Source organism: Trichoderma reesei (genome assembly GCF_000167675.1).
Source record: "Trichoderma reesei QM6a unplaced genomic scaffold TRIREscaffold_1, whole genome shotgun sequence".
NCBI classification, from domain to species: Eukaryota; Fungi; Ascomycota; class Sordariomycetes; order Hypocreales; family Hypocreaceae; genus Trichoderma; species Trichoderma reesei.
This window is the reverse complement of record NW_006711148.1, coordinates 1,374,887-1,389,866: the sequence shown is the minus strand read 5'-3', so window position 1 is coordinate 1,389,866 and position 14,980 is coordinate 1,374,887. Positions and strand designations below refer to the sequence as shown.

Here is a 14,980-nt window from a genome sequence, read left to right as displayed (position 1 = left end):
GGACTCACTAGACAAGTCGGCATGTTTCACATGGCAAAAGATCCCGTTTCTCAACAAGACATGCTCATTTTTGGGTTTTCGGTACAAGCCGAGAGACTGGTGGTGTCAGGGAGAAATTTAAAGTCGGTCCGGCGTTTGCCAAGAGTGTGTTTGGTATAGCATCTGAAAGTGGGTTTTTTTATGTACACGCTAACAAATGGTCAGATCATGCCAAGATCGAGTTAATAAGATTGGGAAACGTGAAAATTTGTTGAAGGAAAGAGGCTTCGGATGTGTCCGATCTGTGAGCCTCGGCACAGCAAGCTCGCTCTCGGATCATAGTATCATGAACGATAGCCGAATTTTTTGCTGCAAGTCTATTGAAGTGCACGGACGTGACTCATGGACCGACCCGTCTCTGCATGAATTAAAGACAAAGAAATCCAGAGTGTAATATTACTACTAGTACTAGTTGTAGTACTCAAAGATAGTAGACTGGAATGACAGCATCTCATTTCTGGCTGATTCTGGAAATGACAACGAGTGTAAGTGGAGGGTGTGCGTGCGTGCGTGCGTGTGTGTGTGTGTGTGTATGTCAGACCACGAGCTGTCGTTGCATTTCTGCTTGCGCTGGACCCTTGAGCCTTCCCACCCCTTTCGTCTGGTCAACGATAAGCTGGCATGACTAATTGTTGGTCGAATGAGGGAGACATTCAGGGTTGTCTTTTTTTTCTTGCGAAATCTATTTCCGTTGCGTCGGTACATGCGTTGGTGTTGGGTGCCCCCTACAGTAGCGTCATCGTTCATTAATTCCGGAGATGCGACAAGGATACCATTGCGACTGTGCGTGATGCTGGTCTAAAATACCATCTTCAGCCTTGCATCAGCCTTAAGACAGCAAGACTCTTTTTCTCTTGGAGTGATTGCTCGTTACGGGTAGGTACACCAGCATCGGTCAGAGAATCGGCAGAAAATGGACGCTTTGCTTTGTCCGCAAGGCTTGATTGATACCCGGACGGGCCATGTGCCGGCCAAGCCACTCCCACGGAAATACTCCGAAAAATGAAGAACAAAAGAACAAAGAGGAACAGGAAAAAAAGAGAGAGAGACAAAATTAGTCAGCTGTTGAACGATGACACCAGCGCATCGTATCGTATTTGCACAGCAGGAGGGGGGAAAGAACCATCGATAAGTCCAGATAAAGAAAGAAGATAAAAGAGAGAAGAAAAAAACAAGAAATTGAAAAAAAAAAAAATGGAATAAATCAATAAAAAGAGACAATTGACCCACAAAAGCGCAATTGTCCTGCTCAATCCCAGGGCAGCATCTCCACGTGCCAAACAAAGTTTGGGAAGGTGCCCCGCCGGGTCCTAGTCGCCGCGGCGAAAAAACGGGGCCGGACAAGGAAAGTGGGATGGATGGGCTGCACAAAGTCCATGGAGTTTCCGAGGCAGGAGTGACGAAGCTCTTGGCTCATTTAGATATTGATTTGATCGATGAATTTCTGAATACTTCGGAATTCCGCGCTGATTGTGAGAATGGTGACGATTGGAAATGTTGATTTGTGAGCCGGTCTTCTTTTCTCTTAGGTATCTTAGACTCGGGTTCTTGTTTGCACTCCGTTGCCAGACCGGATGTCTCTTGTTTCAACTGGAATACGGCCTCACTCGAGCTCAACGTTGGTCGCCTGAGTAATACGAGTACTTACGCGTACGTACAACACGGGGGGGCGCAAACTGGTCAACGGACGGGGTAGACGGTGAGGGATTCTGGTCCTGGGCGAAGGATTACGACACACGTACCTGGTTCACGATAAACAACGGAGGGGGTTACGGAGAGGGCGTGTGAGAAATACGTATGAACTGATGGACATGACCAAATTGCCAAGTTCTGGATTACACCCCAACTCGGCGTCATCACTGGAGAAGCATCGCGAGCTGCACATGATGGAATCAAGGTTTGGTGCTATGCTCACGGGCACTTTACGAAAGGGCTCCAGCGCAGGCTGATACTAGAAACCCTCTCGTGATCCGAGCTTCGTTCTGTTTGCATTCTACGCCTGATGCGTATCTCAGAAGGAAGCCGCCGAGAACGGGCGGATTGCTCGCATGTGATTGGCGATAGCCTCCAGTAGCAAAGCCTCGCGGCCGCATATCTGGATGATAGTGTTCAAGTATCTAGATGCTTCTTCATCCCCAACACGGCGCCCGAATACGGGACATTGCCAACGCCCGGCAACTCAAACAGGACCCAGATGGAACGGACTTCGGACACGGCGCCGTGTTGGTGGGACTGGTCCCCGGAAATTGTACCATGTCGGTGGCCGAAGGGCTGGATTCTTTTCACGATTCTCTTTCAGTGTTACAGTGGCGTTTGGTGATGATCTGAAACATTGGATTGATGAGTCTCCTCTACGGGAGATTGTCACGACGATGCCCTCATCCGACTCTCTGTCTGAGAACACGGCAGGCATGGGGGCTGGAGGATTCAGCTTCTAGTATTACTTGGAAGAACAGCCATGGTCGGAGCGGCCCTCCCTTTCTTTGTTTTCTCTCTTTTTTTGCGATACATCCTGTTGAGATACATTACCAGTTGATTGCGGGATCTCACTCAGCTGCTCCTTGGCGCCTCAAGATGGATGGCGACCTGGGTTGCACGATTGCCACAGAAAATCAGGCATAACATACTACTACAAAGTACACACGCAAAGGAGGGACGGGATAGACAGAGGGTGTCGTACACATGAAGCTGTAGGATGCGCCCTTCGTATGGACAGTGCCTACACTTGTTGCGTATTCGGCCGCAGTTAGTCGTGAAGGATCTTCCTGGAGCGTTGCATTGGGCGAGCGTGCAGCTGCACAGTGATGCGCATGAAAGCAGAGGCCGATTGATAATCGACGACCGTGGGCAGATAACCCACCCAGGTACCTAAGCCAGCTATGGGTACGATAACTCGTATGGAGATACTAGGCGCGCAAAGGCAGCGCCAGCAGTAGGAGATATTGCTCCTTTGTGCTACAGAGTACTAGTATGGTTACCTAGGTATGGACTGTAGCAATATTAGGGGGGAACAGACTTTGCATGTTGTGACTGGCTGTAAGAAGATGGACGTGGTGTGCAGCGTTGAGAGAGGATGCTGCTCTAGATGTTTCGAAGCAAGACATGGCGGCGTGGCTTGCGGGCCGTTGCCTGTTGCGAACCTAGAAATAACGAGTACGAAGTACTACCTACCTACACATATTGACACTGAGCTGATTTATGGCTCCTCTGGGTCAAGATGGCCTCAGATGCAACATGTCGAACTTCCGAGACGATTCATGAAATCTGATCGAGATCATTCCGAGTTGCTTCATGCTAGTAGTACCTAGGTATCTACCAGCTCTCATCGTACCTACATGGAGTACACCAACTCCTGTCGGTATCTCTACTGTACCGGCAAAATACGTCATTGCCGCCCATTAGTCATGCTTCAACTGGGAGCCTCTCCCTCTGCACTTGCATTCGGCCGAAGCAAAGAACCCGCATATCGACGCTCCGTGGCGCCACGAAATCCTCCCTCCTTTCACTCCCTCTCACACATTGTCCATGTCCACGGACATTTGCACGCTGGTGCTTCGTAGGGCAGTTGAAGCGTGCCTGTAATGCGTTAGAGCAGGGGAGTTAGCGGTCGGAGAATGGAGATACCAGCCAGAGTGGGGCCTCGAGGGATCCCCGGAGCAGCCCCAAATGGTCTAGCTCATCATGCCATCTATTCCACTTGGGGCACTAACTGGCCTGCGCACCTCCAGTTCGCTTCTGTTCTTCCGCTTCCCTGCTCGTCGTCTCTTCCCTGCCTCCTTCGAATGATGCTATTGCGCCTTTTGCCCTCGTCCTAGCATCGTCCTGCTCGCAAATAACCGCTGCTGGCTGCTGTTATCTCCACCAACCTGGGCGCAATCCTGTTCAAACCCGAATCCCTTGCCCATTATTTCCACTTCCGGCCGCCCAAGCGTCCGTTGCTGATCCGATCATGCAGCTGTCGGCAAACCTCCATCCCAGCTCTGGTGGCTTGGCTCTTCAGATCAGGTCCGCTTGGTGTCGACGCCCCGGCTCTGCTTCTCTAGGCTTCCTTCTCTGTTCTTGTTATAAGGATAGCGGCTGCTCCTGATTCGGCGCTGCTGCTCCGGACGCTGTATATACCTACTCTCTACTGTAATACCTCGTTCTCCTCTACCTTGCTCATCCACGTCCAATCCTCGAAATTGCTACTCATCTACAAGCGCAGGCATCGAGCTTCGGACAGGCACAGGAACAGCCGCTTACTGATTATCTCACCTACACAACCGATCACCTCGACTTCTGAACCCGAGCCCTTTCCCTCCCTGGTCAGCCATCCCGACAGCCAGCCTTGTCTCCTGACTCGCCTCTTCTGTCCCGTCTTTGCACACGTCTTTCGACTCTCCACAGCTTCGCACCACTGCCGTTCTGCCGAGGCTCACCGGCGGTCTAGGCCTATCTTGATTGTCAAAGGGGGCTTCGTCTGTCACCGTCAATCCGCCGGAGTGGAATCACTTGCCAGGACGATTCAGCTACTAGGCTCGGACGACATCCACCGCTACCCGCTGACGGAGTTCCACACGATTAGGTTGTATTTTAGGGAGGTGTGTAGCTCAATGATCCCCATCCCTGTCCCTGATTACTCGTCCATGTCCATACATAGTACATGCCACTGTCACGAGTGTCCTACCTTGCCCATTTATACATAGAAGCACATGCCCCCGGTTCCAAACCCTCTCATATTCTGACTCTGATCCAGGCTTCTCCTCGACACATTCAGAGATTTGGGTTGGCACATCTGCTCCGCCGTCTTTAAGCGACCCTCGCTACGAAGAACAGACCACACCCTGTCGCAACCATGGCCGACGACAAGGCTTCCATACCAGAGCAAGCGCCTCACCCACCTTCCTCTTCATCGGCATCTACCTCGTCCGCCACTGTGACGACGCCGGACCGCGATGTCGAGGCTCAGCAACAGGCAATCCCTTCTGAAAAGATCAGCCACTGGAGAGTTCTCCTTGACCAGACCGGAGTTACTCAGCAAGTCCTGGAGCATAACTACAGCGGACAGGGCACCACCGAGTCGCCGTATCTGGTCGAGTTCATTCCCGGAGACAGATGGAATCCAATGACCTTCAAGGACTCATTCAAGTGGACCATTACTCTCATCCAGGCCAGCGCCACCCTTTCCGTCTCCTTTGCCAGTTCAGCCTACTCAGGCGGTGTAAGTGAGATCATTCGCGAGTTCAATATCTCTTCCGAGGTTGCTATCCTCGGTGTGTCTCTGTTCGTCTTGGGCTTCGCCATTGGACCACTCCTTTGGGCTCCACTGTCTGAGCTCTACGGCCGCCAGAAGACCTTCTTCATCAGTTACATGGCCCTGGCTGCTTTTAGCGCTGGAGCTGCTGGAAGCCAGAACATGGCCACTCTCATCATTCTTCGATTCTTCGCTGGCGCCTTTGGATCTTCTCCCCTGACGAACGCCGGTGGTGTCATTGCCGACTTGTTCCAGGCCAAACAGCGAGGCATCGCCTTTAGCATCTTCGCCATGGCTCCTTTCCTGGGCCCTGCTCTCGGTAAGAATCTAACTGCCGAAGATAGTAGTAAATTACGCACGCTTTACTGACTTTGAACCAGGCCCAATTGCAGGTGGCTTCCTTGGCGAGTCCAAGGGCTGGCGATGGGTGGAGGGATTGATCGCCATCTTCACTGGCGTTGTCTGGATTGCCAGCTCCCTGGCCTACCCCGAGACATATGCTCCGGTCTTGCTCCGTCAACGCGCTGCTGCTCTGAGCAAGAAGACTGGCAAGGTCTACATCTCCAAGCTTGAGGAGGGCCAGCCGCCCAAGACTATTGGCAGCCAGCTTCGTGTTTCCCTCCTGCGACCCTGGCTGCTCCTCATCAAGGAGCCCATCGTCCTTCTCATCTCGCTCTACATGGCCATCATCTACGGCACTCTCTACATGTGCTTTGCCGCCTTCCCCATTGTCTTCCAGCAGGGCCGTGGCTGGAGCCCCGGTATTGGCGGCCTGGCCTTCGTCGGCATTGCCATTGGCATGACCCTGTCCACCGTCGGATCCGTCTTTGACAACAACCGATACATCAGAGCGGCTGCCAAGTCTCCGGACGGCATCGCCCCTGCGGAAGCCCGTCTGCCGCCCGCCATCCTTGGCTCCATCCTCATCCCCATCGGCTTGTTCTGGTTCGCGTGGACCAACGGGCCCAGCGTCCATTGGATCGTCTCCATTATCGGCACCATCTTCTTTGCATCCGGAATCGTCTTGGTGTTCCTCTCGCTGATGAACTACATTGTTGATGCCTGTAAGTTTTAACCATACTTGATCCGTCTCATTTCGTGGGAAGAGACTGCTAACTCTCTCCTTAGATGTGGTCTTTGCCGCCTCGGCTTTGGCCGCCAGCTCCGTCCTCCGATCACTCTTTGGCGCTGCTTTCCCGCTCTTCACCAGCTACATGTACAAAGACCTGGGCATCCACTGGGCCAGTTCCATTCCTGCTTTCTTGGCGCTGGCCTGCGTTCCTTTCCCCTTCCTCTTCTGGAAGTACGGCGCCAAGATCCGCGCCAAGTGCGAGTATGCCGCCGAAGCCGCCGAGGTTCTTGCGAGAATACGGGCCAAGAACGTCCGAGTGACCGAGGATGAGGCCGCTGCGGAAGTGGAAAAGCACGAGCAGGAGAGACGTGACAGCCGGGCCTTGCAGAGGGAGCAGAGCCGCGCCAGTCGCGCCAGTCGCGCCAGCCGATTCAGCCGTTTCTCGCTCCGGGGAAACTAAATGCTCGATCCATGGATTCCTTGTGACGACTCCCCTTCTTTCATAAGTCAAATATCGGTTGAACACGTCAACCAAGCCCCATTTTTCTTCACTCACGGTCCTCATTTCGTTGGCAGTGTCACTGCGACACATGCTCACTTGCCGATATGTCCTCCCTCGGTGTTTATTGAGGATTCCTATTGCGAGGCGGTCAAATATTGGCTCAATTTCCTTTTCTCTTTGATTTTCATTATACCTTTACGATTTCTTAAAACGGCCAATGCGCAACGGATACTCATTAAGATAATACATATATAGAGAAGCGTTCTCTGCATAGAGAAGGCACAAGCAAAAGTGGGTCATGGGATGCGGAGCATATGATGATGCCTCCGCAATCATAGGGGGCCACGATCCCACGGGTTCGATATAACGGCCACGGTACTCTTAGCGATTGTGATTTATTTCTTCAGACAATTTCGCATGGGTTGTTGATACCACGGTAGCATGTACATAGAGATAGTGGAAGAATGAAGAAAAAAGTGATTGCTCCCATATCATCACCCAAGAATGTGAATTCTCTTGTCATCCTCCGTCCACGTTGAAAGGGCATCCAGCCTTTACCTTTATCTCATTACAACCGCAGACTATTCATCCAGGGTGATTTCTCTAGACGGACTGCCATTTGCTGCAGTCGATGGCCAAATAATACGCTTGTTCTCGTAGATATGGCATTTCTCAAGGAGGAGGACAGAAAATTGGAAGCTGACGAGATGCAGATGGTCTCGGTACGTACCGCGCCGGCGCTCTGCGCTAAGTGTTGGCATCAACCTCAAAGAGGCAATAAAACTACCTAGGTACCTAGGTACAGTGCGCAGCTGTCGCATATCGTCGTCATTAGCACTGGGAGGGGCTTCGCGACGTTTTGGAGCCGCGTCTTGTCAAGGCGAACCTTTTTTCCCCAGCCAAACAAACGGTCCCGCTTCCCAACCAACAACTCTCTTGTCGATATCGCGTTTCCCCTCGATTCTCACGCTCGAGCGTTTCAGCCTCGTCTTGTTCCGTTGTTTGTGTTGCTCCTCTCAAGGGCTAGATGACTGCGCTTCTCCGCCTCGGCTTGTGCAATCACCAAAGATCAAACCAACCACATTCTCCCCTCCTCTGAGGGGGTCGTTCTGGCCATGACGAGGCGATCACAGCCAAGCGCCGACTCGTCGCCAGCGTCCTTCTACACCAGCAAGGAGGAGGGCTCAGAGCGCAACACCAAGTCGACGACTGCCAGCACCACCCCGCCGAAAACACAGCCGTGCCCGTATCGGGCGGCGCGAGAGCTCCCGCACGAGCTGAAGGAGCACTGCCAGATCTTCCTCGAGGAACAGCTATGTATGCATGCGCACATGTAGAGGTGCACCTGAGCGCACATCCGCCTCCCCCCATTGGTAGCATGGCCGCACAAGAGCTCGAGAACCTAACACTGGACGACTTCTAGATACCTGCGCCATCAACCTCCTCAACAGCATTCTCGGCTCTGGCGTGTCACGAGCATCACCGGGCGGCAAGCCGGTGCCCATCCCCCCTCCCAGCCATCTCGCGCTGCTCAGCACGCTTGCCGTTCACCCTCTCCACACCACGCGTGTCGACAAGCCCGAGCATCTCGACGTCTCCTCCCTCGCCTTGGGATACCTCCGAAATGTCCTCGCGATAGTCGGGCCGCTGCACGCAGACTTTCGAACCGCCTTTCAATTCCGATCCATGCCCAAATGGGACCGTCGAGCAGCGAGACATACTGGCCGTGGTAGCGACAGCGAGATGTCTGATGGCGACTCTGATGGCACTCACGATTATCTGCGGGGCAAAATCGCCAACGAGGGCGGCGTGTGGGCCAAGGGCCAGGACTTTTGGTCCACGGTGGGCTGGGCATTCCACTGCTGCTCGCTGATGCCGCACCGATGGCGGTACTGGAAGGCTTGGCTAGAGTTCATGCTGGACGTGCTGGAAGCCGACTGGGCGGAACGAGAGCGCCGCGACCAGGAGGACTACGAGACGAATGGCCGCGTAGGCGAAGAACCCACCATTTGGCGCGCCGAGTCCATGATGGTCATGTACATGAAGCAGGAGGATGGGCGCCACTCCGGCGACAAGGCCATCATCAAGGCGCTGTTTGCCTACAACGGCAGCGTCTCGTCGTCGTCCTTTCGGGAGGTCTTTGAGAAGGAGCACAAGGGGCCTAGCAAGCGAGGGAGGAAGCGGAAGCGCGAGGCGGTGCTTGACCTGGCCAACGACCAATTTGGCGACTACTTCGACGAAGACGAGTCCATCTCGTCGGGCGTGTCCGAGCCTCCGACCCCCCAGAAGCAGCGTACCCGAACTGACGCCTCGGGGGTCAACGCGGGAATGGTGGAGTCCATCCCTTTACGACTGCGGCTGTTCAAGCTGCTCTCTGCAGCTACGCATGCGCTGTCCAGCCAGCGCGAGCGACGGGGACGACGGGAGCAGCCGGAGCTCGACAAGCTCTACGAGGACTTTGCGGCCGGTATCAAGGTCCTGCCCTTGGATATCTTTGCGCTTTGCGTCTCACAGCGGTCGAACCCTCTGCTGCCTGCGACGCACGTCACCCTCATCAAGCTGTTGTTCCACCAACTGCTTCCGTCGTCCTACAAGAACCCTCACAAAGTGGACCCGGAAGGCGAGTCCACGGGCAGCCTGACGATGCCCATGCTAGAGCATTGCTACAGCTGCCATCCTGCTAATACTATTAGTCTGGAGGACAATGCTAAGCTGTCTCTGGTAGTTGAGAGCGCGATTCAGCTGCTGTGGCTTTTCGACATGGTCGAGTACACAACGAGCTTCGCGGCTGCGGTGGAGACTGGCATCGAGGCGCGAGCAAAGAAGGCGCAGAAGAAGAGAACAGGGCGCACAAAGGCCGACGCCAGCGATTCACACGCCCTCAATGTTTTGAATTCCTCCGCCGAGAGGATCCGAGTCCTGCTGGAGGTGTTAGAGGCCTCAGCTGAGTGAGTTCTTCTTGTCAGAGGGCCTTTATGCTTGTCTTGTTATCGATCTTGTTTGAATGGCGTGCCGTTGAGCTACGATTTTGTTTTAAAGCCTGTTATGGAAACTCACGAGGGAAGAATGGGGGCGTGTCGAGCGTTGCTTGTTATGACTATTTCAAGAGAAACTGTCGGAAGATACAGATCTGGAAGCAAGGCGTTTCAAGGGTGGCTTCCCGGGCCGGGTATTCAAAAATGATGCTTATAATACATGTCTATCCGCCCATTTTCCGTAGGTACTTGTACATAGAGGCGGCCTATTCATAATACAGATGATACCATGTTTGTCGTTTATCTTGTCATGTCCTCCACTCCTGTGTTGTTTGTCCTTTTCCGGCTGTTCGTAAATCATCGTCTCTTCTTCGCGGCCGAGGGATCCCATGCCGCCGGTTGCCAGTTCTCGCCGGGTCCATGAGCTGTTGCTCTAGCCCAAGGATCCTTTACGTCGGGCATGACTTTCGTCTTTGGTCTTGGCTTCTCGCTCGGAGCCGTCTTGTTCGTTTGCGCAGGTTCCGCGCTCGTCCTCGCTGCCTCTGCTGTTCCCTCCGCCGTCTTCACCCCTTCTTCTTCGTCCTCAACCAAAGGCGAGCCCCTCCTCTCCTTCGCCTTCAGCTCCATCTCCGGCGCCGGGACCGCCCGCGCCCGCGCCCTCGGATCCTCCATGACCCTAGGCTTGGCCTCCCACCGCGCGTCGGCCTGCGCAGCAAGCAACTTGATCCTCTCCTGCCGCGCGGCCTCGGCGCGCTGCTCGTCGAGCGAAGGGGGGTCGCGGCGGGCGTGCCGCAGCCACTGGTGCCACTGGGGGCTGACCTTGACCTGGGAGAGGTGCGTCGAGCGCGGGTAGGAGACGATGCGGCGCCAGCGCTCGGCGGAGTCTTGTGCGCCGCGGGTGTGGCGGAATTCCCAGAAGGTGTTGCCTTGGAGGTCGAAGCCTGTACAATTTTGGATCCTCGATTTGTTAGAGATAATACTAGGTTTTGTTTTGATGGAGGGTGGACGTAATGATAGTGGTGGTACTGTAGGTAGGTAAGGTAGTATTAGTGAAGGGGGAAGAAGAAGAATGGGACGAACCGATGAGGAAGCGCCGCCGCCAGGGGAGGCGCAATGCCTTCCACTTGTACCACGCCTGGGCAAAAGGGCCTATCTGCTTTGGCGTCATGGCATGAGGATGCGCGGCGACGGTGTTGTTGTTGTTGTTTTCTTTATTACTTTTTTCTTTTCTTTTCTGATCTTGAGGACCAAAGAGCTCTGCCGTCATAGGTAGTAGTAGATTGGTCAAGCACGTGGTTGAGCGTTTCCAACGTGGCTGTGCGGCGCCACCCTTCAGCCACGTCAAAGGTGCTGCCCCTCCATGCGGTTCGAGGAATAGTAGGTACGTACCGATCCGCGCGCAATTGTTCCGGAACCCCGTCAAAACTGCTAAGATGGTGAATCTTGCATTGAAGTTGCAGCTTGCTTTAGCGAAACGAGGGGCTCATGGGTGTTGATGCGAGTCATCTCCCGTCTCCTGCTGGTCATTGCCGTGAGCGAAGCATCTGCCCACTTTGAAGCCCAAGATTCTCGTCTAGAAGTGCTTTAAATAGCAACTTTCTCCTGATAGCCAGCTCCAAGATACAATTGAGCACGGCTCATAAGGTAGAGCTGCCTGTACCTGAACCTGCCCGCCTACCAAAGTAGGAGGTACTTGTTCATTCTATCGTGCTCATCGAACCCCCCCGTAATCACTGTAATTTTGGCTTCCTTTGTTCTCTCATTGCCCCCCCGCCTGCTCCTGCGCCCTGGGAGCTGACGTGCGTCACCAGCCAAGGGCCAAGGGGGAGGGGGGAACCACTCACGACGCAAGGCATCCGCCAAAGTAGCAGTACTTGGTACTTGAACCCTTGAAGCTCTATGCAGCTCTGTCTTTCCCTTCCAAACTTCTTCTTCTTCCTCCTCCTCTTCTTCTCCTTGCTTCTCTGCCTCTGGCTTCTAATAGTCTCTACATCCTCTTCCCCTTATTTGACGCATTGTGTGCGCGCAAATCGCAACACCATTCTCTTCCCTTTGTCTCCTTTCCATACGTTCTTACCACCGATTCAATACTACTCTAATATTTCCTAAAGCTGGTCGCCCTCCGGCATTGTGTTGCTATGCTCTAGATTCCAGTCCCGCTTGTTGTTGCGACTGCATTCCGGACCTCCCGCTTACTCACTACTGCTGCGCCCACGTCTGACGCTGACCTGGTGACGACATCAAACCCTCGACAAATCCGATACGCATCCAGTCATACTTACTTTCTCTCCTTCGTATCTGGCCTTTTACGTCCAAAAACCCTCCGTCGCAACACCTTGCGAAGCTACATCAACCCCAATATACCAAGGGCACGCAGTTCTACCTATACAAAGAGACTGCCCTCAGCCATGGCATCCGTCACGTCCCTCGACAAGGACCTGCGCAGGTTGCGCCTTGAGAAATACACGCCCGCCGCAGCCAATGAAGCCCGCGCATGGATCGAGGAGACGCTCGGCGAATCGCTGCCGTCAAAGGATCTGCTGGAAGGTCTCAAAGACGGCGTCGCTCTCTGCAAGTACGTCATGCGCCACGCGCCTCCATTGTCTCCCCGAGCTGCTTGATGCTGTCGCGTGCTAACACCTCTCTCTCTCTCTCTCATTCTCTACCAGACTCGTCAATCTCGTCCTTCCTGCCCCCGGCATCAAGTTCAAAAAGTCGGCCATGCCCTTCGTCCAGATGGAAAACATATCGCATTTCTTGCGCGCATGCCAGGCCCCGCCATTGAACCTGCAACAGCACGACATGTTCCTCACTGTCGACCTCTACGAGCAAAAGGACCCGGCCCAGGTGCTGCAGTGCATCGGCGCGTTCAGCAGAGCCGCGAATGCCGCCAACCCTAGCAAGTTCCCTCATCCCATCGGGCCCAAGACGGTGAAGCCGGGCGCTGTTACACCTCAAGGCACCGGCGACGCACCGGCAACTTCACGCGCTCGCGGAGCTTCCTTTACCAGAAATGCCTCGACGACCAAACAGAGTCCCGGAAAGCCCCCCGGCTCCCCCGAGTCGGTTAGCTCCTGGAGCAGGAGAGAACACGAGGGCTCGACGGCCCCCGCTTGGAACATTGCGCAATACGGCTACATGGGCGGCGCCAGTCAGGGTAACTTGGGCATCGCCTTTGGGGCCCGCAGGCAGATCACTGGCTCCGGGCCTCAGGTACCAAGCCTGGCTGAGAAGGAGCGCATCAGGAAAGAAAAGATTGCGGAAGAAGAACGTCAGCGACAAGAGGCCCAGGCCCGGCGTCAAGCCCAGCTCGAAGACGAAAACCGTGCTCGCGCCGAAGAGGAGAAGCGATGGCAGCAAGAGACGGAGCGACAGAGGGAGGAAGAGCGCCGCAAGGTTCTAGAAGAGAAGCAGCGGTGGCAGGAGGAGGAGCGGCAGTGGAAGCTGACGGAAGAAAAGCGCCGCAAGGAAGAAGCCGAGGCCGAGGCTCGCCTCGAGGAAGAGCGCCGCCGCGTCAGAGCCAAGAGCCCTCTCAAGCTGCATGGGCAATACCTAAGCCAGTACCAAGCCGAACAGGCGGCCGTCGCTGACGTGGCTGGAGAGCGGCTCCGCGAGGCACAACAGCGCGAGGCCGAGTATGAGCGCGAGCGCCAGGAGCGAGCTGCTGACGGCGAAGTGCCCGATTCACCGGCCAAGCTGAGAGGCCGGACGGGCGAGCGGAGCCCCAGACCGGTCAACAACACCTCGCAGCTCAACCGCCACGAGTCTTGGTCGCAGGGCGAGCGCGAAGTCCTCCATACCAAGTGGAAGCAGCATCAGGACGACCTCAAGGAGGACGAGCGCGAGGGGCTGGCTTCTTCGCCGATGCCCAAGTCCCCTCGCCCTCTGCCCAACCCCAGCGCGCTTCCGGGCGGACGACCGCTGCCTGACCCGGCCAAGTACTCGTCTCCTCCCAGGGACACGGCGCAGAACCGCACAGATCGCTTCCTGGCGAGCAATCCCGCGCCGAAGCCCGTCGTCGCGCATCAGACGTACGCGCGAGAGCTCGGAGCGACGGAGGAGCGCGACGCCGAAGACCAGCGCCGCATCCAGAGCCAGGAACAGACCAAGGCGAGCGGCTGGGCGTCCAAGTCGCTGCTCGAGCGCGAGAAGGAGCTGGAGCGGCAGCGGCAGAAGGAGTGGGAGGAGGCCCAGAAGGAGACGGCCGCCATGGCCCGGGGCGACAACGGCGTCGACGGCATCGGCGGCGGCATCGACGGCCGCTGGGACGTCAGCCAGTGGAGCGGCTACACGGGCGGCGACGGCCAGAACAAGGGGTCCCAGGGCATCGGCGCAGGCCGGAGGCAGATTGTTGGGCCGCGTCCTCTGCCCACCAGTCCCGGGCGGTACTGAACAAGGGGGGTTGGTATTGGCCAAGGAAGACAGAAGAAACGGGAAGATGTCTTGTTTGAGGGTACATGGGTTGGAAAACTACCACGTAAATCATCTTTGATGGCCGTCCATCCGGCTTTCTGGTGGGAAGTGGGAAGCTCACATTAAACGACGGTGGTGATTGGGACGGCAAGGGGGCGGCGCATTTGTCTTGTTTGGCTTGATCGACAGTTTTGTCTTCAGTTCTCGTTTACTCTTTTCTTTCTGTTTTCTCTTCCTCATCATTACCCCTTCTTCTTCTACTTCTTCTTTTTCTTTTCCTTCTTCTTCTTCCAGTTTTTCTTTCTCTTGGTTGTTTCGTCTTCACCTTCAATTCCGTCTCCTGGTTCTCACCCTGCGCTTGTATCCGTCTGCAAAAACCTATGCTGAGCGTTGGTTCGTGATTTGCTCTTTTTTGTCTCGTTCTATTTTCCAACTGTTTTATAGCGGCCAGATGTGACACTATCCCCGTCAAATCGTTCAATATCAATCCCAATATGAAGCAATAACAGCGCCACCACTCAATGTAACTGGAACTCCGTCCACCAAAACGCAAATGGCCCCCTTGAAGCGTCAATGTGCCATGTCCAACGCAACCGGGTCGCATTTCGGCCAGCGGGACCGACGGTAACCCCCAATCTTGGCAGGCGAGGGCCAGGGTGGTCCCCTCTGAAGATCCGGATTCTGTTAGACCGGCCCTCTCTCCTGCAGGGTGCCGCGTCCCAGGCGAAATGGGGTTTGGGAGGCCG

At 55.1% G+C, this 14,980-nt stretch overlaps 4 protein-coding genes across 4 annotated transcripts; 3 read left to right on the top strand and 1 right to left on the bottom strand.

The window, feature by feature from the left end:
- Window positions 1–4,873: 4,873 nt before the first annotated feature.
- On the top strand, window positions 4,874–6,804 carry TRIREDRAFT_119710 (uncharacterized protein; the record flags this gene model as incomplete). Its single annotated transcript, XM_006961599.1, has 3 exons — window positions 4,874–5,591; window positions 5,653–6,336; window positions 6,401–6,804. 3 exons carry the CDS (start codon window positions 4,874–4,876, stop codon window positions 6,802–6,804), a joined length of 1,806 nt encoding a protein of 601 aa, XP_006961661.1.
- Window positions 6,805–7,958: 1,154 nt separating this feature from the next.
- Window positions 7,959–9,798, top strand: TRIREDRAFT_53870 (uncharacterized protein; the record flags this gene model as incomplete). The annotated part of the gene is made up of 2 exons (XM_006961598.1): window positions 7,959–8,163; window positions 8,270–9,798. Coding segments are annotated over 2 exons (1,734 nt in total), but the record flags the coding sequence as incomplete, so codon positions are not given.
- A 380-nt stretch (window positions 9,799–10,178) lies between these two features.
- Window positions 10,179–10,989, bottom strand: TRIREDRAFT_73912 (uncharacterized protein; the record flags this gene model as incomplete). Its single annotated transcript, XM_006961183.1, has 3 exons — window positions 10,179–10,268; window positions 10,389–10,762; window positions 10,848–10,989. 3 exons carry the CDS (start codon window positions 10,987–10,989, stop codon window positions 10,179–10,181), a joined length of 606 nt encoding a protein of 201 aa, XP_006961245.1.
- A 1,240-nt stretch (window positions 10,990–12,229) lies between these two features.
- TRIREDRAFT_119707 (calponin-like actin-binding domain-containing protein) lies at window positions 12,230–14,213 on the top strand (the record flags this gene model as incomplete). Its single annotated transcript, XM_006961597.1, has 2 exons — window positions 12,230–12,396; window positions 12,491–14,213. 2 exons carry the CDS (start codon window positions 12,230–12,232, stop codon window positions 14,211–14,213), a joined length of 1,890 nt encoding a protein of 629 aa, XP_006961659.1.
- Between the last annotated feature and the right edge of the window lie 767 nt (window positions 14,214–14,980).